This window comes from Desmodus rotundus, chromosome 7, assembly GCF_022682495.2.
Source record: "Desmodus rotundus isolate HL8 chromosome 7, HLdesRot8A.1, whole genome shotgun sequence".
In the NCBI taxonomy this organism is placed as follows: Eukaryota; Metazoa; Chordata; class Mammalia; order Chiroptera; family Phyllostomidae; genus Desmodus; species Desmodus rotundus.
The window spans coordinates 25,420,208-25,446,286 of record NC_071393.1 but is presented as its reverse complement, the minus strand read 5'-3'; the positions used below and the strand labels follow the sequence as shown (position 1 = coordinate 25,446,286).

Below are 26,079 nucleotides of genomic sequence, written 5' to 3'. Positions count from 1 at the left end.
TAAAGTTAAAAGCTGCCCCCAGGACACATTTTCCTGTGTAATTCCAACCAGAGAAATCCATCCCGGCTCCAAGTTCACACACACAGCCCCACCCCGGCTGCCCCTGCTGCCCTGCCCCTCGCTGGTCTCTCTGATCCCACACAGTCAGCGCCAGCCCCGTCCTTATTGGCCAGAGGTGGTCTTCCTGCCCCAGACCTTCCCCCCTTTCTCCCGAGCCGGGTCAGCCTGGAGCAGCAGCAGCAGCACCGGGCAGGTACCCCCAGACTCAGCAAGAGAAACCAGAAGTGAAGGCAGCACCCCGTGACTTCCCTTCTTTCTTTTCCTTCGAGTCCATGCCTGATGTCACAGGCTAGTGCTTTTTCCAGTTACTGAGATTTTCATCAAGCTCATTGTAGAAGCACGTGCGGTTGTAAGACATAACACCAAGAGGTCCCTTGGACACTTTGCCCAGTTCCCGCCAGTGCTAACACTGTATAAAACTGTGTTATATGACAACACTAACATAGCCCACGGCCCTTGCTCACACTTCCCACTTTGCCTGTATTCATTTGTGTGTAAGTACTAAGTTCCATCAGATTTGCCACTGATGTCCTGTATTCACCCATTCGGTCAAGGTCAAGGTTCTGACCCCTCCAGCTGCCCAGGTGTGAGCATGCCCACCTCCTCCTGAACCCCTCCCCACTAACCTATCCTCCAGTTCCAAAGCTGTGGTTTCCAACAGTATAGAAATGAATTATTCCAGTATATAAACTTTAGGGACTGCTGGCTTTTTTCACTCAGCAAAATTCTCTGGGGCATGATTCAAGTCACTGCAGGCATTGGGAGCTTGTTCCCCTTTATTGACCTTTCTCACAGCTGTCTCGGGGAACCCAAGGGTCTGCAGACGTCAGGGGGAAAGAAAGCCCCAAGCCCGCCTGCCTCCAGGAATTGCCTCCAGTCCGACACACCTCCTCCCACCCTCTCAGGTAGCTCTCGGGCATGCTGGAGCTGCCAGTCCGAGATGCTGCTGTTTGGGGGAAAGGGCTGAATACGGAAACAGGAAAGCACCACCCCGGCCCAGGGACCCAAGTCTAAGGTTACAGCCCAGAACCCCAGTGGTGGAAGTAACAGGATCGGCTGGGAGAGAATGCAGAACTATATCCTTGGGATCAGATTCTGAGAGTGGGGACAGCGTTTAGAACTCATCCACCTCCCGTCCCCTCACAGCTGTGCTTTCCGGGAGAAGGAGGGTTTCCACCCAGAGCCAACATTATTTCCTTCCCCATGCTGTGGCCCACACAACGACCTCTGCACACGAGCACTGCAGGGGGCCAGCCTCACTTCCGCAGCTCAGGGCAGCTCCTGAAATCCTCTAACATCCACAGGCTCGCTCTCTAAGTCTGCTCCTTCTCTGGCTAAACACGCTCCACTCAATCACTCAGAAGTCAAAGCGTTTTTCTAAGCCTCTGTCCATCTGGTTCAACCTCACAGCGTGACTAGTTAGCAATATTCCCATTAAGACATGGGACCCAGGATTCAACAGCTTAATCCAAGTGAGGCTGGACCGGCGTGGGCTCCCTGGGAGCGGCTCATCAGTGACCGCCCCTACCCTGGTCACGCTATTTCCATTAACACGTTCAATTCGCACACACAAATACTAAAACAATTGATAAAGAACAATATCTCCACTTGATGAAAGCTTATGCAGCCATCGAAACTGGTTTTTAAAAGAGTAGGTGATAATATGGAAAAGCTATCTAAGATGCAACATTAAATGAGAAAAAAGGCAAAAAATACATAGGCCCTTCCCAGCCTTCTAAACACCCCAGGTGCCCGCTCTGAGAAGCTCCTGAGCAGGGCCCTTCCCCCACCGTTTAGTGAGAAGACTTCCTCCAGGTTTCCCTAGCTCCACTATCACACCTCCACCCCGGTCTCACTCTCCAGGTAAACCCCCTGCTCCTTAAGAATAGGGGGGCAGGTGGAGGTGGGGGTGGGGGGACGCGGGAGGCTGTGTGTTTGCTCTACAATCTTATCATGGGTTATGAGAGTGAAAAAATGGGCGACGAACTAATTAATTACAACCATATCTTCAGTAGCAGAATGGGAACGGCATTATGATTCCATTTGGAAAGGGTTGTGTACACAAATATGTTAATATCCAAATAAGTACATATTTGTGTGTGCGTAGAAGACTTGTGAGACAACATAAGCCAAACTATTTATAGAGATGGTGAAATCTGGAAGAGAGAATTTCACAGGAATTTCACCTTCTCCTTTGTATATTTCAGTATTGCTTGACTTAAAAAGAAAAACAAACAACAACAAAAACCCTTCCTAACTTTTGTAATAAGAAAAAAAAGCAACTTCCTTCTGAAAACATGCATAGGCAAGACATAGTAAAATGCTTCTCTGGAGTACTTCCCCCCCAATTTTAAATTCTTTCTACTTATCTGAGCCAAATTGGCATCAACCCTCCACGCTGGACCTGCACTTGCCCTTCACCGCCCTGGCTCACTTCCAGCTCACATCACCGCGGGGCGGGGGGGGGGGGGGGGGGGGGAGGGGGGGGGCTTTTGTTCCCGTTGTCAGGGTGCTGCGCTTACGCAGCACTGACTCCTAACGTGGACGGACACGATTCGGTTCTTGGCAGCCTGTCCTGCAGGCCGCATCCTTCTGACTCAGAATTAAGTCACCCAAGGTATGGCCTTTCCCTCCCAGGAGGGTGTCATCCATATACAAAGATGATAAGCAAGTGCTCTAATACCCCATCAGGGTCACTACTAGAGAAGAAATGTCGCAGAACCCAGGAAGGAGTCCGGAGCAGCCCAGAGAGACTCAGATCCATAAATGGACCATCTTGGGCACCGTCCTTCAACCAGACACAAACCTAGCAGACCTCACTGTCCCCAGCCCCCGTCCTCCACTGCGCCCAGCAGACAGGAGCTGATAGAATGCCTTTTCCAGCTCACAGGTTGTCACATGCATAACAGCAAACTAGATAAAACATTTGCACCGGGAAGGAAATGGGAAAAGGCATGAAAATGTATGCAACCTAAGGGTCACCGGTTCAAATCCAGGTCAAGGCACATGCCTGGATTTTGAGCCAGGTCCCCAGGTGAGGGCATGTGAGAGGCAACCACACATCCGTGTTTCTCTCCCTCTCTTTCTCCCTCCCTTCCCCAGTCTCTAAAAATAAGTAAATAAAATATATTTTTTTAATTTCCATTATGACTTTTACGTATGAGTACAATAAACAAAGGAAGATCTTGTTCAAAGCTTTGTTGAAATCACATCTCCAGCCAGACTCCTGGTCAACCAGATGAGTAACTGCATCAAAAGGGGAAACCAGACGAGACTGGGGTGAGAGGTGCTTGGCGGACTTGAGCTGGCGCCTGGCGTTCACCACTGGTAGCAGTGTGTCCTGGGGTTTTGCTGCAAATACGCATCAGTCACCATGGTCTTTGGAACAGACTGTGTCATGGGCTGCGGTGAAAAGCAAAGGCTTTGAAGTCTCACTGACCTAGGTGTGAATTCTTGTTCTACCTCTGCCTTTGGGCCATTACTCAAACCCTTTGAGCCTCCGTATTCTCCTCTGTAAACCAGGCTTTTTTTTTTTCCTCTCCACACAGGTGCTGTGAGGATACAGATAATGAACTTAATCGTGCACATTCAGCGCTGGGTAGAATGGCTGCCGTCGTATTCTTCTCCGTGTCACCATCATTGTCACCATGTCAGAGAGACAAAAGAGCCAGATTTTAACCAGGCGGTCCACTGTCACACGGACTCTAAGGGTTCTCTTGCTAAGCCTGGCAAGAACAAGCAAATTCTGAAAATAGGAGATTCCAAGGCAGAATTTTTAGTAGGGACCTGCTCTGGGACCTGGCCTGCAACCCAGGCATGTGCCCTGACCAGAAATTGAACTGGTAACCCTTCGGTTCCCAGGCCGGCGCTCAATCCACTGAGCTACACCAGCCAGGGCTTGCTTCTAGAAAAGTTCTCAACAAATAAAAAAGGACAACTATTGGCCACGCGCTCTGAGCAAACCCCAAAGGTGCCTCTCTCCACTGCCGGCCAGGGTGAGAGTTCTCTGAAAAGCTCAAGAGTTCCCATTCTCACTCTCACACCACAAAGGCTATTTTAATTTTGCTACGCCCCCGGCATCTCAGAACACATCTGAGAAGAGAAATCCAGTTTCTTACCCGAATCAAATCAGTGCTTACCCTTAGTAATCTATCCCTTCCTGAGACCAATGGGCTGACAGCCCCGTCTTGCACTAGAGCGGTCCAAGTAAAGGACAGCCAAGTCAGACTCCCTGGGTTCAAATCCCGCTCCCACTGTCTTGCTCTGTGACCTTAGGCAAGCCTCTCTGGGCTCCGTTTTCCTCACCTACAAAAGGGTGATGATAATAATAATGCTAAGAGGCATAAAACATGATATATATGCGCAATAAATGCTGGTGATGATTACTAGTTCTCTAAACACTCCAGGAGCGCGTGCACAATGTCAGAAGCAACATCTATGGGCCCTGAGTGGGACTCCGTCACACTCTCTCTCCTCTTCCCAGAACGGACTTTCCCTCTTAGCAAAGACAAGAGCCCAAAGCCTGGACAGAACCGCAAGCCAAAAGAGGAAATGACAGCAGCAGAATTCCGGGACCACAGCGGCCATAGGCCACAGCTCAGGCAGTCACATGCCCACCCTGGGAGCAGAGTGAGAGGACATGGTGCGGCCACCAACAAGCCCACTCGGGGCAGCTCCACCCCAGCGGGGTCCCACAGGCAGTAGGCGGCTTTCATGTGATGGCTGTCTTCTCCTGCGCATCAGTGTTCCCACCTCCTGAATGAGCGCCATGAGCGTCCAGGCCTTCCCAGGACCACGGTGGACAGAAGGCGCCAGGAGAAGGCACCTTCTTGTCCATTTGCAAAGCCTAAAGGTGAGTCCCCACCTAAGGAACACTCTTGGTGCCCCACCGCCGACTACCTTCCCTGCTCTTCCTCACCCCCTGCACACACCTTCCAGCACATGAGCCTTTGGAGAGCCCCAAGAAAGAAGGAAGTCTTTAAGAGCTTTATTTTTTACGGTGGGGGTAGGGGAATAAGGAGAAAGGGGTGAGTAGCCGGTTATACATATGGTCTTGGCACGCTTTTCTTTTTATAGAGGGTCATTTTCACAGTAGCTGCGGGAAGGGAGGGAAATGAAAATTGGAACCATAGGAGGAGGGTCTCGATCGCTGGGATTCGTTCACTCCTCAGAGAGACCCCCTGTGTCCAGCAGGGCCAGGTCAGCGCCCCACGGACAGCCTGGTTTGCAAGCCTCTTCCCAGGCATCCATCCTACTAACACTACATCCTTCCTGTTCATCTCCGGTCCTTTTTCAACTCAGAAATTCGAACTGTGGTTTACATTCCACGCTGCAGCTTACAAATGGCTTTCATGTAAAGTATCCCTTTTAATCCTTGCCACAAACCTGTAACATATACGTCATCCTGTTTTATTGTCACAGATACTGAGGCGCCCAGAGATTAGGTAACATCTCTGAGATCGCCTGGCAGGAAAGCGGCAGCACCAGGTCTTGCCTCCATGTTGGTCACGCCTGCCACATCGCAGATGGCCTCTGGTCCCATTCACCCACTCTGACCCCTCCAGCCTGAAGGCAGAGACCATGTGCCTGGTCTCTCTCCCAGTGCTGCTGCCCCGTACCTGGCGCATCGTCAGTGCGGGGTACCTGATATTTGTTCTGTGGATGAGTGAACACTTGACCCTTTAACAGAGATGATTCTCTGAAAAGCCAGAGCTGTCCAGCCTAGCCCCACCCCCCTCTGGCTTCCCGGCCCTGGTTTCCACAGGCTTAGGGCATGCTGAGCCTTACGTGGGCCAGTCATGACTTTGGAAGGAACCGATGGATGCCAAAGCAGCTTCATGGCCATGAACACATGTTCAGCAGAGGCCAGGACACTCAGCGAGGCAGGGTTCCCAGTTCTTGTGAACAGCCACGATGATGGCCATCTGTGCCCCTGCTCTCCCGCGGGCAGGGCTCACACCGCCACCCCCACCTCCATGTGGTTGGGCCCCAGGGCTCCAGAGGCAGTGGGGAGCACAGAGGGGAACAGGTGAGGGTGGGGCAGGGGCTGGAGTCGTCAGCCTTGGGAAGGACCTTTCCCAGAAGCCACAGTGCCCTGTAGGGCTGGCATGACCCAGCTAGGCTCTGAGGACGCAGAGGACAAACCCACAGGAGGCACCCATCTGCTGGGCAGGGAACAAGTTAAGGCAGAGTGTGCAGACCCTGACTGCGAACACTATCAGATGGTCCAGGGAGGGAGATGGCTAGGAGGGCACGCGGTGGGAGGGAGAGTGAAGACTTCCTGGAGAGAGGGAAATGAGCTTTGGGCAGAGCGGGCCACTTCCTGCAGGGCACAGTGTGTCCTCTCAGTTTCACACACGCCTCTGAGCGTGGCTCTCGGGACTGTAAGTTCCTTAAGGGAAGCAACCTTATCTTACCCGCCTTTGAGAGTTCTTTCCCAACAGCACCCAGCACAGAACAAGGCGCGTAGCTGGTTCAGTGGACAGGGCAGGAGAACAGACAGAGGGATCGCCGTGCATTAAAACCTCAGCATCGGGAGTGGAAGGAAGACCACAGGGGGGTGGAGGACCTATGAGCTTCACAGAACATGAGACAATGAGCAGGGGGCCAAGGGGAGAAGAAAGCAAGGGCAGTGGTCACAGAAGTCAGTGGGCCCTTGGAGCTCAGGGCAGAATGTGGAGCAGAGCCCCAGGACTGGCCCCTGTTGGAGGGCAGGAGGCGGGAGACCAGTGAGATGACTCAGAGGAGACTCCAGGAAGACCCCGCTCTCAGAAAAGGAAGTCCCAGAAAAGGAAGTCACGAAAAACCCTCCCTGAAATAACAAATGCCAAACCACAGGCCCTCTGCTGAGGAGGCCGGAGTCCAGAGCCCCAGTAGGCAATTAGCAAGGCTTCACAAACAGGGCGATTACAGATAGGAAAATAGAGGCATCCATCCAGGTGAAGCTGCCTCACACAGGTGGAGATGCAGCAGAAGCGACTCCTCGGTCCAGGAGAGGAAAGTGGGCCGACGTGCCACTTGCAGAAAAGAAAGTGATCTTGGAGATCTCCCAAATCGGACCTCACACGGGAGTAAAGGCCACAGCGTGGGGCGGAGAGGACGTTCCGGACCCAGGAATACAGGCCACCGTTCCACCTGTCCTTTGCAGAGCAAAGCTCCCTCACAGAGCAGCCCCTGCCATCAGCGTCCACTCAGTGCCGCCCTCACCTGGCCCTCCAGGAGCCCTGGGGACCCCGCTGGACGGACAAGTGGAGGCCTGGCTGCCAGTCCCGCCAGAGCACCGCCATCTAGGTGTGTCCTTGGATCAGGTAACTAACAACCCATCCCCAGCTCTGCCTGAACGTAATGTCTTTGCGATCTCTCAGGTCTCTCGTTGTTCTTCCTGCCAAACAAGGGCTCCGGCTTCGGTGTCTAAAACGCTCAAGACACACGTTACCATATCCCTTACCTTACACTCACCTTCCCCAAAGCTGCGTCCTCTCTCGCAAAAGCCCAGCCAAGCCCCACCCTGGAGTCCTTAGCTCCACGCTTCAGGGTAACCAGAAGCTCCAGTCTCCCGGGTGCCCTCTGCAAAGGGCCCAAAATGCCACTGGCCGGTAAGGAAAACGCAAATTCCCAAGAGGACACGAAGAGGACGACTCCGAAGTCCCCTGGAAACCTCCCTTTTCCCGCCCAAATCACCCACTCCACGCCTCCGCCCCCGGTTCCTTCTGGAGGTGCTTCAATAGCGCCGAGTCCACGGAGGGAGCCAGACGGCCCCTTTTTTGCTTGGAGATTCGGCTTCTCCAAAAACCTGAGCGTTCCCGCCTCGCCCGCGCGCAGCACGACAGGTACCAAAGGTCCTCAGGCCGGACACCCACCAAACAGGAAATTCCACCTGCCGGGCTAGCGCCCCGGCCACCAAGGGGCAGTGGAGCGGTCCCTCCGCCAAGACAAAGCGCAGCGCGCCGGGGGCCGGGGCGCCCTCTCGGACCGATCAGCTCCCCACCGCACTCGAGACTCCCCGGCCCCGACGGCGCCTACAAAACCCCGGGACCCTCGCCCGCAGCCCGTGAGGGCTGCAGCCGGACCGGAGCGGGTCCTGGCTACCCCGCCGCCGTGCACACCCGCTCACCTCCAGCCGCGAGTTGTACTTGAGTCCCGCGCGGAGGTCCTTGGAGCCCCCTCCGCCCTTGCGGCCCTGATTGCTCTTCATGGTCCCAGTGGCCGGTCGCGGGTCTCAGAGACGTGGTCTCCGCCAGTGGCCGGCTCCCATCGCCGCCGGGTCAAGGGGTCGCGGGGGGCGCGGGGCGCGCGAGGCACAGGGGGCGCAGGTCGCGGCGAGTCCGGGTCACCAGCCCCGCGCCGGCCGCCCGCAGAGTGGCTCTCGCCCTCACTCTTCCTGCCCCGCGCAGGTAGTTTCAGGGTGTGGCCTCCCCGGGCCCGCCCCGCCGCCGGCCGCTCTCGCCGCGGCCGCCCTCGCCTGCACCTTTCCCAGAACTGCCGCCCCTTCGCAGGCTCCCGCCTCCCCCAGAGCCTCCGGGGAACCGCCTCCCCTCTGGTAAAGGGGAAAATAAGGCCGCCGGCCTGAAGGCGACGGAGAAGTAAGGTGCGGGGACTCAACTGGTGGTGGCCAGGAGCAATAACTAGGCCCCGCACGCACAGTAAGTGCCTACCGAGGGCACCAACAGAAGCCAACTGCGTGCTTGCTTTCCCTCCTGGAAGAGGGGGCCTTTTCCCTTTCCGCTGGAAGACAACCCTTCCACCGCCGCCTTGATGCCAGCCATGGTTTCTGTCCCTCCCTCTTGCAACTTCAGCCTCCACCTGGCTGTGTGACTAGGTCTCAATGACAACCCCTCCAAACCCAAACAAAAAGCTCACTGCCCCTGGCCTCAGCCTTCCCCGTGGCCACTAGCTGCCCCTTTCTCGTCGTTAGAGGCTTTTGCTGGCCTGCTTCCAGTTCTCCCTGGGTGGGTCACCAGAGTCCTGAGTTGCCCAATCAAATGCCCTCTTACCTGTTCCCAGCATCCTTCACATTTGCAACATCAGACACTGATTGATACCATCTTCAGATGCCCACCTGCCCTGGATTCTGGTCCTACTCTCTGGCCCCTAAATGTCAGATTTCCAAGGTTCTCTCTTCAGTGGCCACCCTATTTCTCTCCACTCTCCCAGCCTCTCAGCTCATGGCTTCAAATAGGTAAGTAAATCTGTCTTCTGAGCAACGGCATGGTGAAGCAGCTCCAATTGAGCATTAACAATTGCCTGGGGTTCCCTGACCCCGTGTGGCTCAGGGGTTGGGTATAGCCCGCAAAGCAAACGATGGCTGGTTCGATCCCCGGTCAGGGCACATGCCTGGGTGCAGGTTCCATCCTCCGCCTGGGCACGAGGCAATTCAGTCGATGTTTCTCACATCAGTGTTTCTCTCCCTCTCTTTCTCCTTCCTTTCCCCATTCTAAATAAATAAATAAACAGATAAATAAATAAATCTTTTAAAAAAACACCAATTGCCTGGGAACTTCTCCATTTGTGTTCTACTGGTATGACACAGCCAACAAATATTAGTGAGCACATGTTACATGCTAAGCATTCTTCTAGGTGCTGGGAAACAAGGGTAAATAAAATGAAAAGCTTCCCTGCTTTGCAATCCGCAAGCCCCAGACTTCCTTTCCAGACTTGCCCATCTCCACTGTTTTCTCTGGTTATAACTGTATCATTCTCATAGGCTCAAAACTGCGGACTCAGCCCTGGCTGGGTAGCTCAGTTGTTTAGAGCATCATCCCAATACACCAGGGTTGTAGGTTTGATCCCCAGTCAGGGCACATACAAGAATCAACCAGTGGGCCCTGGCTGGTGTAGCTCAGTGGATTGAGTGTCAGCTATGAACTAAAAGGTTGCTAGTTTGATTCCCAGTCAGGGCACATGCCTGGGTTGCGGGCCGGGTGCCCCGTTGGGGGCGTGCAAGAGGCAACCAATTGATGTATCTCTCGCACATTGATGTTTCTCTCCCTCACTTTCTCCCTCCCTTCCCCTCTCCCTAAAAATAAGTAAACAAAATCTTTTTTTTTTTTTTGGTTTGCTGGCTCATGCTAAGTCCATTGAGCTATACCAGCCAGGGCCAATAAACAAAATCTTTTAAAAAATAAACGAATCAACCAATGAATGCATAAATAAGTGGAAAAACAGATCTCCTTCTCTCCCTTCTTCTCGCTCTAAAAACCTCAAATTAAAAAAAAGAAAAATCCTTGGAATCATCTTTGACTCTCCACCTCCCCCTTACATCTTTTGTTTCGAAAAATTTTATTTATTTATTTCTAGAGAGACGGGAAGGGAGGGAGAAAGGGAAAGAAACATCAATGTGTAAGAAACATGCCCACAACGCAGGCATGTGCCCCGACAGGGAATCGAACCAGTGACCCTGGTTTCACAGTCCAGTGCTCCATCCACTGAGCCACACCAGCCAGGGCTCCCCCTTACATCTTTTGTTTGTTTGTTTGTTTTTAATTTACTTATTTAGAGAGAGAGAATGAGAAGGGGGAGAGAGAGAAATCAATTTGTTTCATTTATTTATGCATTCATTGGTCGATTCTTGCATGTGTCCTGACTGGGAATCAAACCCTCAACCTTGGCGTATCAGGATGATGCTCTAACCAACAGAGCTACCTGGCCAGGGCTCCTCCTTACATCTTACATCCAATTAGTCTCAAAGCTGGTCAAGTCTTTCTCTCAGGTATCTGATATGTACAGTCCACTCTTTCCTCCCCATTTAGAAGACCCCTATTTACATCCTCATCACCCTTTGCCTGGATTTGTGTGAGAAACAAATGGATGTCCTGCCTCCCTCCCTGTGATCTCTTCTATACACAGCAATCAGGTTCACCTTTCTCAACCACAGCTTGTAAAGATTTTATTTGTTTACTTTTAGAGGGCAAGGGAGGGAGAGAAACATCAATGCGCATGAGATACATTGATCGGTTGCCTCTTGCACGCCCCCAAACTGGGGACCCAGCCTGCAACCCAGGCATGCGCACTGACTGGGAATAGAACCAGTGACCCCTCAGTTTGCAGGCCAGCGCCCAGTCCACTGAACCACACCAGCCAGGGCAACCACAGCTTCTTTAAAATCTTCACTGTCTCCTGAATTAAATCCACCCTCCTTAGCATGGCTTTCTCAACGTGACCTGCCTTCCTTTGCAGCCTTGCTTTCCAGCCCATGCTCCTCTCCTAACGCCTCTCATTCATGGGGAAGCCCTCCTTCTTCATGCTCCTCTCTGCATAGTGACAAAAGTCACCCGGTAGTCCTTAGGGGTGTCACTGGGAGCTTCTAGCCCTCTACTTTCTGGGCACAGGCTAGGGTTGCACTCCCTCCCCTCCAAGAGATAAAAGATGATGCTCTAGGAACCCGGAGATGATGTGAGACCCTCCTCCTTCTGCAGAAGCTTGGGTTTTGGTGCCAGGAGTGCTGTCGTCTCATTGATGCTACCTCGGACTGGGCCATCTTAGTAAACGGCTTCACCACACATTGAGTCAAACAGTTCTAAAGACATCACTGACTTTTCTTATCCCACCCACAAACACCAACAAACAAACAAATCATCACCTCTCTTGGTTCTATCTCCAGAATATGTTTGGTGTCTGTCTACCTGTCTTCCGTGCCTGCCGTCTCCCTTTTCCCTTTTGCGAGGCCATTTCCCCTGGGGGCTGCACATGGCCTTGGGAAAGCCCTGCCTTCTTCCAATGCGGTTCTCACGGAAGATGTGCAGGGTACACCACTCCCTCTCCAAACACAGATCTCATGAAGGCAAGGGTCAGTGTCTGTTGGTTTCCAGCTCATCCTCAGTGTTTGTTGAATTATTAAAAGAATAAATGAGCCCTGGTCAGTGTGGCTCAGTGGACTGAGTGCTGGCCTGTGAACCAAAAGGTCACTGGTTCGATTCTCAGTCCGGGCACATGCCCGGGTTGTGGGCCAGGTCCCCAGTTGGGAGTGTGAGAGGCAACTGATTGATGTGTCTCTCACACATTGATGTTTCTCTCCCTCTCTTTCCCTCTCTCTAAAAGTAAATAAACTCTTTAGAAAAAAAAGAAAGAAAACATAAAGCAAATGTTGTCTGGTTTTCCATTAGCACTTAAAACTTGTTAGTGGTAAATGTAACAGAAATATTAAAAAACAGGTTAAAACAGATGTACAGCTTACTGGATTGTCTTAAGGCAACCCCCTTGTCACCACCACTCATGAGACAGAACCTGGCTGGCCCCCGCCCTCCATGTGTCTGTCCCCAGAACAGCCCCTACTCTGCCCACTCAGAGCAAGCACTCCACCGACTTCCACAGGGATTACCTCCTCGTGTTTTCTTTATGATTTCTTATCTAGTCCTGAATCTCTACACACTGCGGTTTAGCTTTGACCTGCTTTTTGTTTTGCTTAAATGTATCTCTTAGGCCCTGGCTGGTGTGGCTCAGCTGGTTGGAGTGCTGTCCTATGGACCAAAGGGTTGTGGGTTTGATTCCCGCTCAGGGCATGTGCCCAGTTGCAAGTTCGATCTCCTGTTGGGGTGCTTGCGGGAGGTCAGCTGGTGGATGTTTCTCTCTCTCTCAAAAAGAAAGCAATGGGGAAATGTCCTCAGGTGAGGAAATAAATAAATAAATCCTTTAGGTCTCTTAATCCATAGGTTCCCACTTCACTGTTTTTTCCAATTTAGTTACTGAAGAAATCAGGTAATTTTTGTCTGCAGACTGCCCACCGACAGGAATTCGCTGTGCTCTTGAAGTGGAGTCTGTTCAGTGAGCTCCCTGTGGTCCCGCGAATGGTACAATAGTCTACAGGTTTAATCAGATAATAAAGGGCGCGTTTCTGGAGGAGCGATTACTTAGTAGATGGTGGTGTGGTTTTCAGCACGAGGCACATATCTGACTGCTCCTGGCTGTTTCACTGTCTTAGGCTCTAATTTCAGCAGGAAATTTGAACATAACAGCCGAGTTCACCATCCCCCGTCTGCTTGCTTGCTGGAGCAGTTCTACAAAGAGAAAGTCCTCATTTGTGTGGTGACCCAGTGGTGAGGTCTACACAGAAAGGGGAGAAGAAAGGCCTGAGTCTTCCTCCTTATTTAGCAGTTTTCAAAATAGTGAATTTCCATAACATCTTCCAGAGGGACCAACTGGTTCTTGCTTGTTTTTGTGTCTTGTGAACTCTTGGACGTATGCATGTTTGACACATTGGGGACCATCGCCATTTTTACGCTCATCAATGTTCCAAGCATCCCCTTTGACCAGTGGGAGCCTCCTCCAGTTGGCTCTGAGTCCCCTTGACGCAACCCCACTCACCTGCGATGATTTCGGTGCTCTCTGGCAAGACGTGCCAGGTTCATCCTGTGTGTTTCCTGCGCAGACATGCAGTTAGCCGTTTCTCCAGGACCCCTACTGAAAAACGGTATCTCAAGGTCGTCATCTGGACTCAGGGGTGCTCACTACTGAGCTGGTCATTGTTTCCGGGGCTTTGGGGGGACAAATACAGACTTTTTTTAATAAAGATTTTATTTATTTACTTTTAGAAAGAGGGGATGAGAGGGAGAGAGAGGGAAAGAAACATCAATGTGTGGTGGCCTCTCGCACGTCCCCTACTGGGATCCTGGCCCACAACCCAGGCATGTGCCCCAACCGGGAATCGAACCAGCGACCCTTTGGTTCACAGGCCCACACTCAATCCACTGAGCTACACCAGCTGGGGCTAGACATTTTTAAAAGAGATGAAATACCCCACTTTGTGTTGATACTTCCAATTCAAATATTGACTGAACTTATTCTATCTTCTGTATTTACTTTTTCCCACACTGGGTTCTCACGTCACTTTTTTAGCCCTGTCCCCTTTATTTAACAAAAGTAACAGGTACAATTTCCTCATTAGAGTTCAGTGCATTTGCCCTTAATGGCATTTTTGTCAACTTACCAGCTCAAAAACAACAGAATACTCTAATTTGAGGAAAGACAAAGAGGGAAATAAAAGTTTCTTAGGAAGCTCACAGAATCTCTGGGAGGACCAGAAAGAGGGGAGGAGAGATGGCCAGGAACAAGGCCAGCAGCACCAACCACAATGCTGCTCCCAAAGCTCTCCGTCCCCTCAAGTCTCAGGGAGACAGAAACCCTATAGCTCGTCCCAGTGAGGCTCACTGGGCAAGGCTACCTCTGCTGGCAGAAGGCTGCACACTTCTAGCCAGAGAGTGCCCTGCGTCCTTTGTTCCCTCTTGAATACATTTTCTGTGAGTGCATCTCATTAACCTACTCAGCCCGCTCAGAAGTCAAGTTCGGGTTCCTGACTTGAGTAGGCGGAATTTATAATGTGAAAATCCTCCAAATATAATTAAGCTATTCAAGACACCCTGGTGTCTATGAACTGGGCAAACGCAGATGCTCTGAGCCGGTAGTCTGGGGGTATCCTTGGAGCCTTTCTAGAAATGTGTTTTATTACCCTGGGCTACTGACTTGACCTTCTGTCTCACAAGCATCATTGAAAAATTTCCCTTTCTCTGGCTTCCCTGCCCTGTCCACATCATCAGCACCTCCCAGTTTATCCCTTCTCCCATCTGATACGTGTAGCCACACCCAGCCCCCTCGCTGGCCCACTTCCTGACCCATGGGGCCTAGAGGGGCTCTTTAAAAATCAAAGGATGCTGACTTATTTGCTTACATTCTGAGCGCAACACTCAAGTGCTAGTCAAAGAAACTTAAGTTTTAAGCAAATAATGTAAATATGTTTGCGTGAATTTAAAAACTTCTTGCAAAGTGTTACCTTCACTGTGACGGAAGAGAATACCAGTACCACAAGCACAGAAGAGGGGAGCGACCGAACTGACATTTCCACTCCCAGTTTTTCAACATCCACATCAGGTTAAAACAACTCTCATCCAGTAAGCTGGCAAAAAAGGTTTTAGATGAGCAAGACCACGAATTTACATTTACCACCAATAATGATGCTCCTTTCCCTAGCACATGTTGGGTCTTGAGGTGTTAATGAATGTTACGACTTATTTAATGAGACCTAAAAAATAAGGCCCAGTGCATGAAGACCAGCCACGGCAAGTTTTTCAGTGCTTAATGTCATGCAATACCCAGTTTGGTAATTCACAACATTTCATTAAGGAATGATAATGTACAGCTTGAGGTTTCTTTATTACAAAAGCCACAGACAAAAACTCATAAACCATCATAGAATTGCTTTTTCCTGCCACAGTACAAATGGCTGGAACAATACACAGATTGGATTTGAAGAAGATAACAAACACAACGTTATTGGAAGGGTCAGATGAAAGTGCAGATATTTCTAGTGTTGAGCCCCAAGGAAAAAAGGATACCTACCAGTAAGGGCTCCTGGTGGCTGTGGGCTCAAATTTACAGAGCCTAGCAGCCTTTGCTAAACAGGGACGTCGCAGGTAAGCCTGCCTGCACTGTGGTCCTGCCTTCAGAGCCATCCCTTACAAAGGAGTTCCTACAGTCGTATTTCAACCAATAGGACTGAGTCTTTCTCCATCCAATCAGAGCTGTGCAGCTCTATCCACGTTAGCATCTTCACCAACTGATCAGAGCAGCTCCACTCCAATCAGGACAGTGCCTTTGAACCAATCAAAGGAGGATTTAGAGTCCTCATCTCCATGAAGATGGGCCAGCCGGAGACCAGGGTGGTGACAGCACCTGAGCAGGGCAGTCTGGCTAAAGGGGCCTTGTCCTAGGACCACCCCACAGCCATGCGGTTCCACTGCTGTGCTGTGTCACAAATGAATGGCGCACTGGGTGAATTTCTGTCTTCACCACACCCCAAATTTGGGATTCCTTTGGCAGTGAGTTAGTGTCAGTGGCCTCTGGTTGACACCATTAGAGCCCAATTCATGGTCTAATATTTGCCAATTTTATTCATTATGATGTACACGAATATTCGTGTGTGTGTGTGTGTGTGTGTGCCCTATGTAGTGGGAAGGTATGTCTTCCAGAGTTAAAAATAATAGCTAATGTTAATCAAGTACTGCACTCGGCACCAGTCAGATTTGGGAGCTTCACTCACTCCTCACCTGTGAAGTATTCACTCACCAGTGAAGTACTATCACCAAACCCATTTGTTTCGGGTGGAGAAAATAAGGCACAGAGCAATCAGATGAACTTCCTCAAGGCCACCCAACTAGTAACTGGTCAAATTAGAAAAAGAACCAGGAAATGCGGTTTCAGAATTCCCACCTATTAACATTAGAGCTGATTCTTCCATTTTATTCATATTTTATAGAAAAGAATGCATTAAGTAAAATACAGGAAAATTCTAATACTGATGGATTGGCTGCTTTGATTGGAGTAAAGAAGTATTTCCAAATAAAGTTCTGGTGTCGACTCACATGGAAACCATAAATGCACAACATGCTACAAAATACCTTCAATGTAGTTGTTTTTATTAGAATCAAGAACTTTAAAAATGGGGTAGAATCTCTGCAATATTTTTAATAAGATTCTAAGTGGCCAAGAAAACACTTTATACCACACAGAGACATTCATCTTGTGACAAACTACTTAAAGATTTGTTGAGCTTAAAGATGTTTTTTTTGTTTATTAAGCTAAAAAACACCTGTTTCTGGTACAGCTCAGTTGGTTGGGCGATTCCTGGTCAGGGCATGTGCCTGTGTTACAGGTTCGGTCCCCAGGCAGGGAGCGTATGAGAAGCAACAAATGTTTCTCTCCCTTTCTCCCTCCCCCCTCCTCTCTAAAAATACGTAAGTAAAATCTTTAAAAAAGAAGTTATGTCTCAACTAAAAGACCTCTTTGTATGAACTTGGGAAAAAGACTTGGCAGAGCGGATTGGCAATGGAGTCCTGTGCTGGAGCAGGCACGGCCAGGGAGGCACTGCTTCCATTCCAGTTTGTTGTGAGGTGTCTCTTCTGGCCTTTTGTAAAAAACCGCTTTATTGAGGAATAACTGATGTACAATAAAGCTGCACATAATGAAAGTGTACAAGCTCGGTTTCACGTAGGTATACCGCAGTGAAATCACTACAGTCTGGAACTCTGTTTCGAGACATTTAGAAACAGTAATGAAACAGACAGACCTTCGCACCAGACTTTCTAATTGCTGTTTCAATGTTAAAATGGTAAGGTAAAAATAAATTAATTAATTAATAAGGTGTGGGGGAGCATAACTCTCCTCTCCTCAAGTGGGGAGGCACACGGCGACCTCCTTCCAAAGACAAGGTGGAGAGGAACTTCACCGCGGAGACACTAACAAACTCTGCTTTTGGTCTCGCACTTTCTACGGGGTCTGCAGTTTATTCCGATTTCGTTTTCTCCCGATGTCCTTTCACGTCGATACCAAATTACATTTAGTTGTGTTTCCGCAAGCTCCTGCAGACGGTAGCGGTTTCTCAGACTTACCTTGTTTCTGGTGGTTTCAACAGTGTGGACGTGTTCTGCAGGAAGCCCCCTCCTTGGGGCTTTTCTCACGATGAGACTCGGGTTGTGTTACTGGGGAGGAAGGGCACAGAGAGAAGATGCCTTGCTCGGCACACCGTGTCCAGGGTGGACGCTGGCCTTGGTCACTGGGCTGAGGCAATCTCCTTAAGTAAAACTAGTACTATTTTACTGGACCCAAAAAGCTTGGTACCCTTCATAAACTTCAAGTGGAAAAATCATCTTTTTATATTCCTCAAGTTTTCATTTATGGTAGGGGACATATGTAATTTTTAAGTAAAGTATACATGTAAGGTATGTGCTAAAAATGTTTTCTTGATGGAGGCTGTTGCTCCAATCAGAAAGAGCCACTGATCTTGGCATTTTAACTTCACCCTGACCTGGATGAACTTGCCCAGAGAACTTACGGAGATTCTTCAAGAAAGCCATGCCCCATCCATTTCTAGGGAAAAAATAAATTATGTCCCCTGTCCCATTCTCTGCACACCGGGGCCACTGCCCAGTGGGAGTGCACCCCTAGTCTGCGATTGTTAAGGCTCGCGTGATGTAAGTACCCACAGAGGACAAACACAGTTTCTCCTTTTTCATAGTAGGTAACAAGGCAAGATTTTTTTTTTAAGATTCTTATTTATTTTTAGAGAGAGGGGAAGGGAGGGAGAAAGAGGGAGAGAACCCTCAATGTGTGGTTGCCTCTCACACGCCCCCAACTGGGGACCTGGCCTGCAACCCAAGCATGTGCCCTGACTGGGAATCAAACTGGTGATCCTTTGCTTTGCAGGCCAGTGCTCAATCCACTGAGCCACACCAGCCAGGGCCGTTCTCCTTGTTTTGAAAGGACTTTATCCTTAGTCCCAGGAAAGAACCTGTTGTTGCACACGCCACAGACTTTGGCTCTGTGCTGAACAGTAAGGGACTTTGTTGCCACGTTACAACTGTAAAATGACAGGACAAGCCATAAGGGCCCTTCTGGTTCCTCTCATCCACTTTGTGTAGGTGGCTTCAAATGAGTGACACATGAGACAGTATATTCCTTTGGAGTGGACCCCTGGACCTGCCCAAATCTTACAGACTTATCACATTCCTATCTGGGTCCCCTAAAATAAGAATATCAGTGTTACAGCAACTGAAACCAGAGCGGAGTACCAGGACACCTGAGCTGCCTCCAATTTGTAACTGCAAGCAGACAGGGAGGAAGGAGGGCTTTGTACAAAGTCAGCCTGCACCTTGGGCTGATAGCAAGGTGGGCAGGGCCACATTCCACAGGCAGCAAGGCTGCGTCACCAAGGCAGAAACCAGATGAGTGAGTTTCTCTCAACACCTGATGGGGGACAGTGTGGTGCTGGGCTAGGGCCAGGCCTGCTGACCAGTCCCTGACTTACATCATTTCCATGGCATTTTCTTTCAGAATTAAAAAAAAACCAAAAACCTTTCCCTGTAACGTAGCTACTGTATCTATAGACCTCTGTGAATCCAGGCTGAGAGCGCTACGCAAGCCTGGTTGCCAAGACATGCGACTCTAACCCTGAAAGCCTGGGTACCGACCCCATTGGGAAACGAATATGTGAACGGGAGCCCCTGCGATCTCACCAGCCCCAAACTTCTCCCACAGCCACCACCAACGGGAGTGTTGGTAATGGAGTAAAGTTCCAAAGCTGGCCCGTGGACAGGTCCTACTGGCACTCACCCACTCACCAGCTCATAAGATGACCCAGTCTTCCAGGGCTGACGTACGTGTACTGAGCAAGGGACTGGCCTACAGAGCTGGGGTTGGCTCTCCGCGCCAGCCCTAACCACGGCACCGGGAAAACCTCAGCTCCCCGCACAAGGAGAAAAGCCATGAGACAAAGGTTCAAACAATGAAGTGAGACCCTGACTGGAAAGCAGCTGTAGAGGGCGGGCACTACAATCAGTGAAGCCGGTCTTCTGTCAGACTCGGAATAACGAATGCTAGATCCGTCCTTCCAGCTGATTTTGCACAGGGTTAAGTGCAACACACACGCTGGCAGAAACTGGATGCAAGACTAAAGTTTCATCTCTACTTTCCCGCCAGCACCTTGAGTGGCCACTCCAAGGAGGGAGAGGTAGATGAGGAAGTGCTGACGGTTACAGAGACCCAGCCTGCTTAACTGGTTCGTCCCAGTGTGCTTCCTGGCCAGGGGCTCTTAACATGCACACTCCCTATTGCAGTATCCTAGGGAAGATACACCAAGTATGTGCACACACGTACAGTCATACATGTACACGCAGACATATATCCATGTTAACTGGACCGTGTGTGTGAACTGGCATTACACTGAACAATACTGACGACTGTGACATTAGCTCCTGATCTCACGCTTACATGCATGGCTGGACATGAAGGACTCAGCTCTCCAGGACAAACCTCCCCATGCACACAGTGCTGTGAGCAGTGGGCAGGTAACCCTCCTCCAGTGAGAACACATCGCTCCCTAATGGTGGGTTATTTCAGACACAAATGGAAATACTGAATGTCAACTCTAACTGAAAATTTAAAAAAGAAAGATAAGAGAGCAACTCAGAAATGAAGGCTACAATCACTTCTCTGAAAATTCAGACGCAAACCCTACTGTTTCCAGCACCAATAAAAATCTCATATTAATAAATTTTGCTGGACAAAACTCTTGGCTGACTTTCCCTCTTTTATTTTTTAGGCGAACTTGTACTTCATTCTTTGATCAAACAAATGACCACTACACATTTACAGGAGATCAGTAATTCAGAAGAAAACAGGTAATTTGGAGAAGAAATATTTAAAGATTTATTTATTTTTAGAGACAGGAGAAAAGAGGAAAAAAGAGAGAGAGAAACACAGATCAGTTGCCTCTCACACACGCCCCTGCTGGGGACTGAACCCACAACCCGGGTATGTGCCCTGACCAGGAGTCAAACCTTTCACTTTGTTGGACAATGACCTACCAACTAAGCCGCCACACTGGTCAGGGCAAGAAATCTTTAAAAATTCTAACATATCAACTCAGATGGATTTACCATCATAAAAAGAAATGTTAAAAGAAAGCAGCTCTTTTGGAATTTTAAAATAATTACAAAATTCACTAGAAACGCTGGAAAATAAAGGAAAAGCAATCATTCAGATTATAGAATAAAACTAAAGCAAAAGCAGCAATTGGGGAGGTTCAAGGTCTAACCAATCAGAACTTTAGAAAATACAAATTCAAACTGAAGAGTCCACACTGCTTGAGCAGACTGACCCCCGCCCTGCCCGCAGCCCGGCAGCCCCTCGCAGGAAGACACCCGTCGTCCTGGAGGCAGAAGGGTTAAACCACTACCACAGGGCAATGCCCGGACAATGAAACAAGGAGCCGTGGTGGAAGTTAAAGTATTTTTTTATTGATGTGTTTAAACTCTGTACATTCTCCACAGATCAGATCAAGGAGCCTGTAGGTGAACTCTATCTGTGCATAGTGGGTGACTACGGATCTTTAGAGAGACATGGATTAGGGAAAGGGGAGGGAAGAAAAACAAATAGAACAGTCACAGGGAAATAGAAAAAAATACACCACAGGTTACCAGAACCTTCAGAATAAAAAAAAAAAAAGCAAAAGCGGTGAGCATCAACATCAACTATACAAGCATTACAAAGGTTCGTGTGAAGGAAGGAAAGATCTTCCACGCTTTGCACGGTGCCTGCAGACCATTTCGGAGTCCTCCTTCCACGTAAAGCAAGTCTCCCGGTCTCTCCGGGGCCACCGGCCACCTGCGGCTGTAGTCTCGCGTGAACACCAAAACGAGGCTGGTGACGGGAGAGGGAGGGCAGAGAAGGCAAGGTACGACGGGGAGGGACGAGGGCCAGTGCCTTCAGAGGGAAACGGCCAAAAGGGAAAGACTGCACATTCGAACACTACCTGGGAGGGCAGGGAGCTGTGAAAAGCGTGGTAAGTAAACGGTGGACAGCGAAGAAGGTCATACACAAACTACTGGCTACTCTCTGTGGAAGACCTGGCTTGAGAGGGAAAGCGGTAGTGGACGCCCTGTTCTGTACACATCAGGCCAAAGATGCTGAATGGGTGCGCCTCCGACCTCCTTGCTGACGGGACTTGTGTGGGGACACCAAGGCACCCAGCAGTGGGAACACCGGACCCCCAAGAGACTGGTCCTTTAAAATAATTTTGAGAGGGTATCAAGATGTGCTTCAACGGTCTTACAGTTCCCTGTGTCACCTAGTCTCTCAGCCACCTTCTGAGAGCTCATTTAGGGAGGAAATGCTGCCTTTTTTTTTTTTTTTTTTTTAATAAAAACCAGGACAGCGAATGAGCCTCAGCTGACTTGCACAAGGCAACGGAAGAGCGGCCCGCACAGACCGCCTGTCACCGCAAGTGGACACGTGCACGCCTACGGAGAGCTTGTGGGACGACACGACAGAAGGGGGATGCCCGACTCATTTAAAAAAGAAGCTACGTCAGTCAAATATCTGCAATAGATCATTTCCTCATTTAAGGTTTATATATCATATATTGTTATATTAACATTTTCTTCACCCATTTAAAAGAATGGAAGTTGTGATTCTACAGTAGTACTTTACAGTCGCAATGATCCGAGAGGTCTGAGCGTAAGGTGAAACCCTCTAGGAGTAACTGTTGGTCAGCAGTCGATCCAAAACGCGGGACCTCTGGCCCTCTGCACCCCGCACTGGAGTGGGGGTGGGAGGAGCTGCGCCTTCTCCCACTTACACCTGCATCTGCTCAAGATATTTGTAGGTCGGGTTTTCGTAACCATGGTTCTGCATCTTGTTCAGGTGACGCTCTTCGGGGGTGAGCATGGGGTCGACCTGGAGGAACACAGACTGTGCATCACTGCAGGGCCCCTGGAGAACCGCACAGCGCTCAGGACACCTGAGCTGTGCAACCCCCAGGGACTGAAACCAGCCCGGTGTCCCGTTTCCACTGGGTGAACCAAAGGAGCCCATGGGGAGGACACAGAAGGGGCGAGAGAAAAGAGGAGGGTCCAGGAGGCAACGCTTCTGAAGATGGAGTCCTAAAAGCTTAGTCCAAGCTGGAGAAAACAGTGAGCTGGATTTACTAGCTCCACGGTAACAAGCACATCTCAGTCCTGCCACTTGCCACCTAGGACAGTCCAGGTGAGCATCCCTGTAAAACAGGAGCAGGCCCGGATGACCTGCAGGGTGCCGGCCAGCTCTGGAATTCTAAACTAGGTCCGTGTCCACCGCGGGATGAAACCAAACCCCAAAGGCGAGCATCTGAACTCGTCTTCCAGAGCACACTGCATTGTTTATTGTATCCATTTTCTAGAATCGGGAGACTCTGGGCATTTCCACCACCCACCAAAGACGAGTGCTAAGCAGTTCTAGTCACAGGCCAGCAGAAGATGAAAGAGAAACAGCCTCCTCCAGTTCTTTCTAAACTTCCTGTTGCTCCCCTCCCCCACCATTAGAAAAGAGTAATATTAGTCCTGGATCCTATTGTTGAGACTTAATTCACTCCTGGTTGCCGTTGTGGCCTCCTGTGTCACAGACCTGGTCTGTTCCTTAGAAAACAAGCAATGACAGCAGAGAACGGTATTATAGTCCTCCACTCTCAAGTCTAACACACCTTAAAAAGGGAGACACTAAATTGGAGAAAAGTTTTCAGCCTCTGCAAACATAAAATGCTCTTGCGATTTCCTCACATTCACAAAGCTCAAATTAATGTTGAAAGTCAGCAACAGCCCCTTGTCTTAGAATCAACATAATTCAGCTGGGGCTGACTTACAAAACAGGGCCCCAGAGAGCAATTAAGTACCGATATTTGAATTTTTCACAAAGTTCCCGCCGGCAGTTAGCAAACCCGCGCCACCTCAGGGCCAAGTGGGAAGAAAGCCCAGCCACTCACCTCCACGATCCCATGGCTGATGGTGCCGTACTGCCTCTTCCTCAGCATCACCAGGCTGATGACTATGACCGTAGCAATGGCCACCGCAATGACCAACAGGCCAATGAGGGCGCTGCTGCTCAGACTGAAGTCCTCCCGCAGCGGCCCCACAGGTTCCTAAAATAACAAAGCAGATGTGCAACAAAGGCCGGTGACCATTTTTGCACGATGTGAACAACGGCAACTGAGAGACGAGCAACTCGATCAGGGCCAAGGTCCCTCAGTCGTGTCTCTAAAACCCGAGGGAGCTCCGAGAGCCGGCTTTCCTGGTAACCACCCACGGGGGAGAGCTCCCACCTTCCCAGTCTCCGTGGAGATTAGCTGGGCATGAGACTTGGGAGCTACACACATACCGGCTCTTCCTCAAGGCCGCCGACTCTCTCGGAATTGAAAATCATTTCCTTAACATCCAGAGTCTCGTCGATGACCTGCAACAACAGGAACAGGTCAGCTACTGGGTGGAAGAGGAAACTTAGCACAAACACAACCCCTTTTACTGTTTGGAGGAGGGAAGCAGACACCCGACGGACACCCACGACCCCAGCAGTTCTATCACATTCACCCCAACCCAGGCCCCAAAGCCCCGCAGGAAGGAGACAGTGTGGACGCACGACCCCTGTAACGCAGTGGGGGCCCTTTAAGGGCCTTTACCTACATTGCCGACAGGTGCCTGTCATGAAAAAAGATCTCAGGACAGATTGCCAAGAAGCCAAGTTGAACTATCAAACTCAGTTAAGAATAATCCAGAGATGTGATAGAAAGTGCTAGAATGATAATTACTTAGGAGGTGTAAACCTGAGGCCGTGTAAGAACCAAAGCCAGCTCTACTCCATTTTCAAGTCATGAAATTTCTCATTTGAAAATGGCCTCTCACATTTTATTCACCTCTTTAGCTGCGAACATATTTTCCCACTGCACAGCAAAACATACGCTACTGCTGAAAAGTAATTCTTTATTCCATCTCATACCCAGATGCTACCCAGTACAGCAAACCTGTGGGAGCAGCTGGAGCCCTCCCATCCTCCACCATAGGGCGGTTTATCTGCAAAGCATCTAAAACCATGCCACCCACTCTGATCACCCTCAAAATCAAAGCAGGGCGGGCCGGAAGAGAGAAGGGGCTCACCATGTTTTCATCCACTTTGTTCTTACTGTTAATCACCTTCTCCTCGGCACCTATCAGTCCTCCGTCCTGCTCGCCCACTCCAGAGCCTGTGCAGAGAGAGATCACAGCTGAATTTCCCAGCACAGCTGACCTCGTGCTTCTCGGTGAAGCAGCAAACTTCCTCCGGGGGGGCAGAGAGCCCCCACCGGATGGATGCCTCCCCCTGCAACCTGGTATGCTGCTTGGTTCCCACTTCTGAGGAAGCACCGTGTTCTCTATGTATGGATGAAACGGGCATTTTTCAGAGTGGTGATGGGAACAATGAAGCAGAGACAGCACTTGTATCCACCTGGAAAGATGGAATGCAAGCCTTCAGAAGAGAATGTTTACCGTAAGCGAAACGGAAGCTGAGTCCGAAGGCGTTCTAGCAGGGGACATACTCAGAGCCCTACCTGACATTACTGAGCACCCCGTTATTATCCCGCCAGTCACTCCTTCAACACCGGGGGCTCGCTTCGAATGGAACAACTGTTGGACCAGCAATGAATCTGCATGTCTGCCTCGGGCGTGACATTTTATCCCAGAGGTCAGCCATTCTTTGTGCCTGAAATAAGCTCCCTGACCTTGAACCCGATTTGTCCTTCAAGTTACAGCTGATCTTGGAGACAGCCCCAGGTCATAACACTGAAAACCACTGTCTGGAACTACTGATTTCCCCCTGCGTTTCCCTCTAGGCTGTAACCCTCTCAGGGCCTAGATCAGAGATGGTCACATCCTCGATGCTTATTAGAGAATGAAAAGGAAGGATGCATTCCACAAAAACGCAGAGCCTAAGACCACGGTGGAAGGTACCTTTCTATACACGGAGCGAGAACAGTAACACGCCTCTTGGCAAGGTCAGACATGGCCTGAGCCGACGTCACCGGTGCGTGGCACTCCAAAGATGCAGCGTGACTGGAGGGAGCACTAACCCAGCAAGAGCAAAGTGAGGAGCAATCCTCTTTATTTTTAGCTCCAAAGCGTGTGACTTCCAGCTTTCCTACACTTCCTTATTAATAATAGTAATTTATACAGCTCTATGGAACATCTGTGATTTGAACCTTTTATAAATACATCAACCTGACAGGATACTGGGCATTCAAAGGTGACCACCTGCAAGTGAGCAGCATAAACACGAGTATGTGCAAAGCGCTGCTGTCCCCGGCTTGCCAAGGGCAGGTGACCAGCTCACAACCAGACTTGCTCTTGACACGGACCAATCCCTAACAGCCACCGCAGCTGCTCGCCCTGCAGGCCAGCTGACTCGGTCCCTCATTAGATGGCAAGCCAACGACGACGCCATTTGTTTCTGAAGCTTTCGTTTTAAAGAATAATCTCATAACCTGGTGCTGGGGCCAACTAAACCAGGGCTGGCTTCTGTAGTCTCAAAATGCCACAGGAACAGCCACGTGGCACTCCCGCTGTCTGAGGGGGAGGCACGGGGCTGCCTCAGCAAGGGTGCGGTGCTCACGCTCAGGCCCGACCCGCCTTCCTCAGGCGGAGGGCAGGATCCTAGTTGGAAAATAACATGGCACTGGACCTACTCTTGGTCCAGACT

At 50.1% G+C, this 26,079-nt stretch overlaps 2 protein-coding genes across 5 annotated transcripts in view; both read right to left on the bottom strand.

Annotated features, from left to right (window-relative positions):
* ST14 (ST14 transmembrane serine protease matriptase) overlaps positions 1 to 8,480 on the bottom strand; it is a 35,830-nt gene extending 27,350 nt beyond the window's left edge. Inside the window, exon 1 of the mRNA XM_024557456.4 lies at positions 8,174 to 8,480. Coding sequence (XP_024413224.2) covers positions 8,174 to 8,254 — 81 coding nt within the window. The 5' untranslated portion in view covers positions 8,255 to 8,480. The remainder of the gene's footprint in view (positions 1 to 8,173) is intronic.
* A 12,338-nt stretch (positions 8,481 to 20,818) lies between these two features.
* APLP2 (amyloid beta precursor like protein 2) overlaps positions 20,819 to 26,079 on the bottom strand; it is a 66,622-nt gene continuing 61,361 nt past the window's right edge. For all 4 annotated transcript variants that reach the window (XM_045192722.3, XM_024557151.4, XM_045192723.3 and 1 more), the window contains 4 exons: positions 24,504 to 24,589; positions 23,731 to 23,805; positions 23,339 to 23,494; positions 20,819 to 22,278 (listed from right to left, as the gene is read on the bottom strand). In XM_045192722.3, coding sequence (XP_045048657.2) covers positions 22,177 to 22,278; positions 23,339 to 23,494; positions 23,731 to 23,805; positions 24,504 to 24,589 — 419 coding nt within the window. In that variant the 3' untranslated portion in view covers positions 20,819 to 22,176. The remainder of the gene's footprint in view (positions 22,279 to 23,338; positions 23,495 to 23,730; positions 23,806 to 24,503; positions 24,590 to 26,079) is intronic.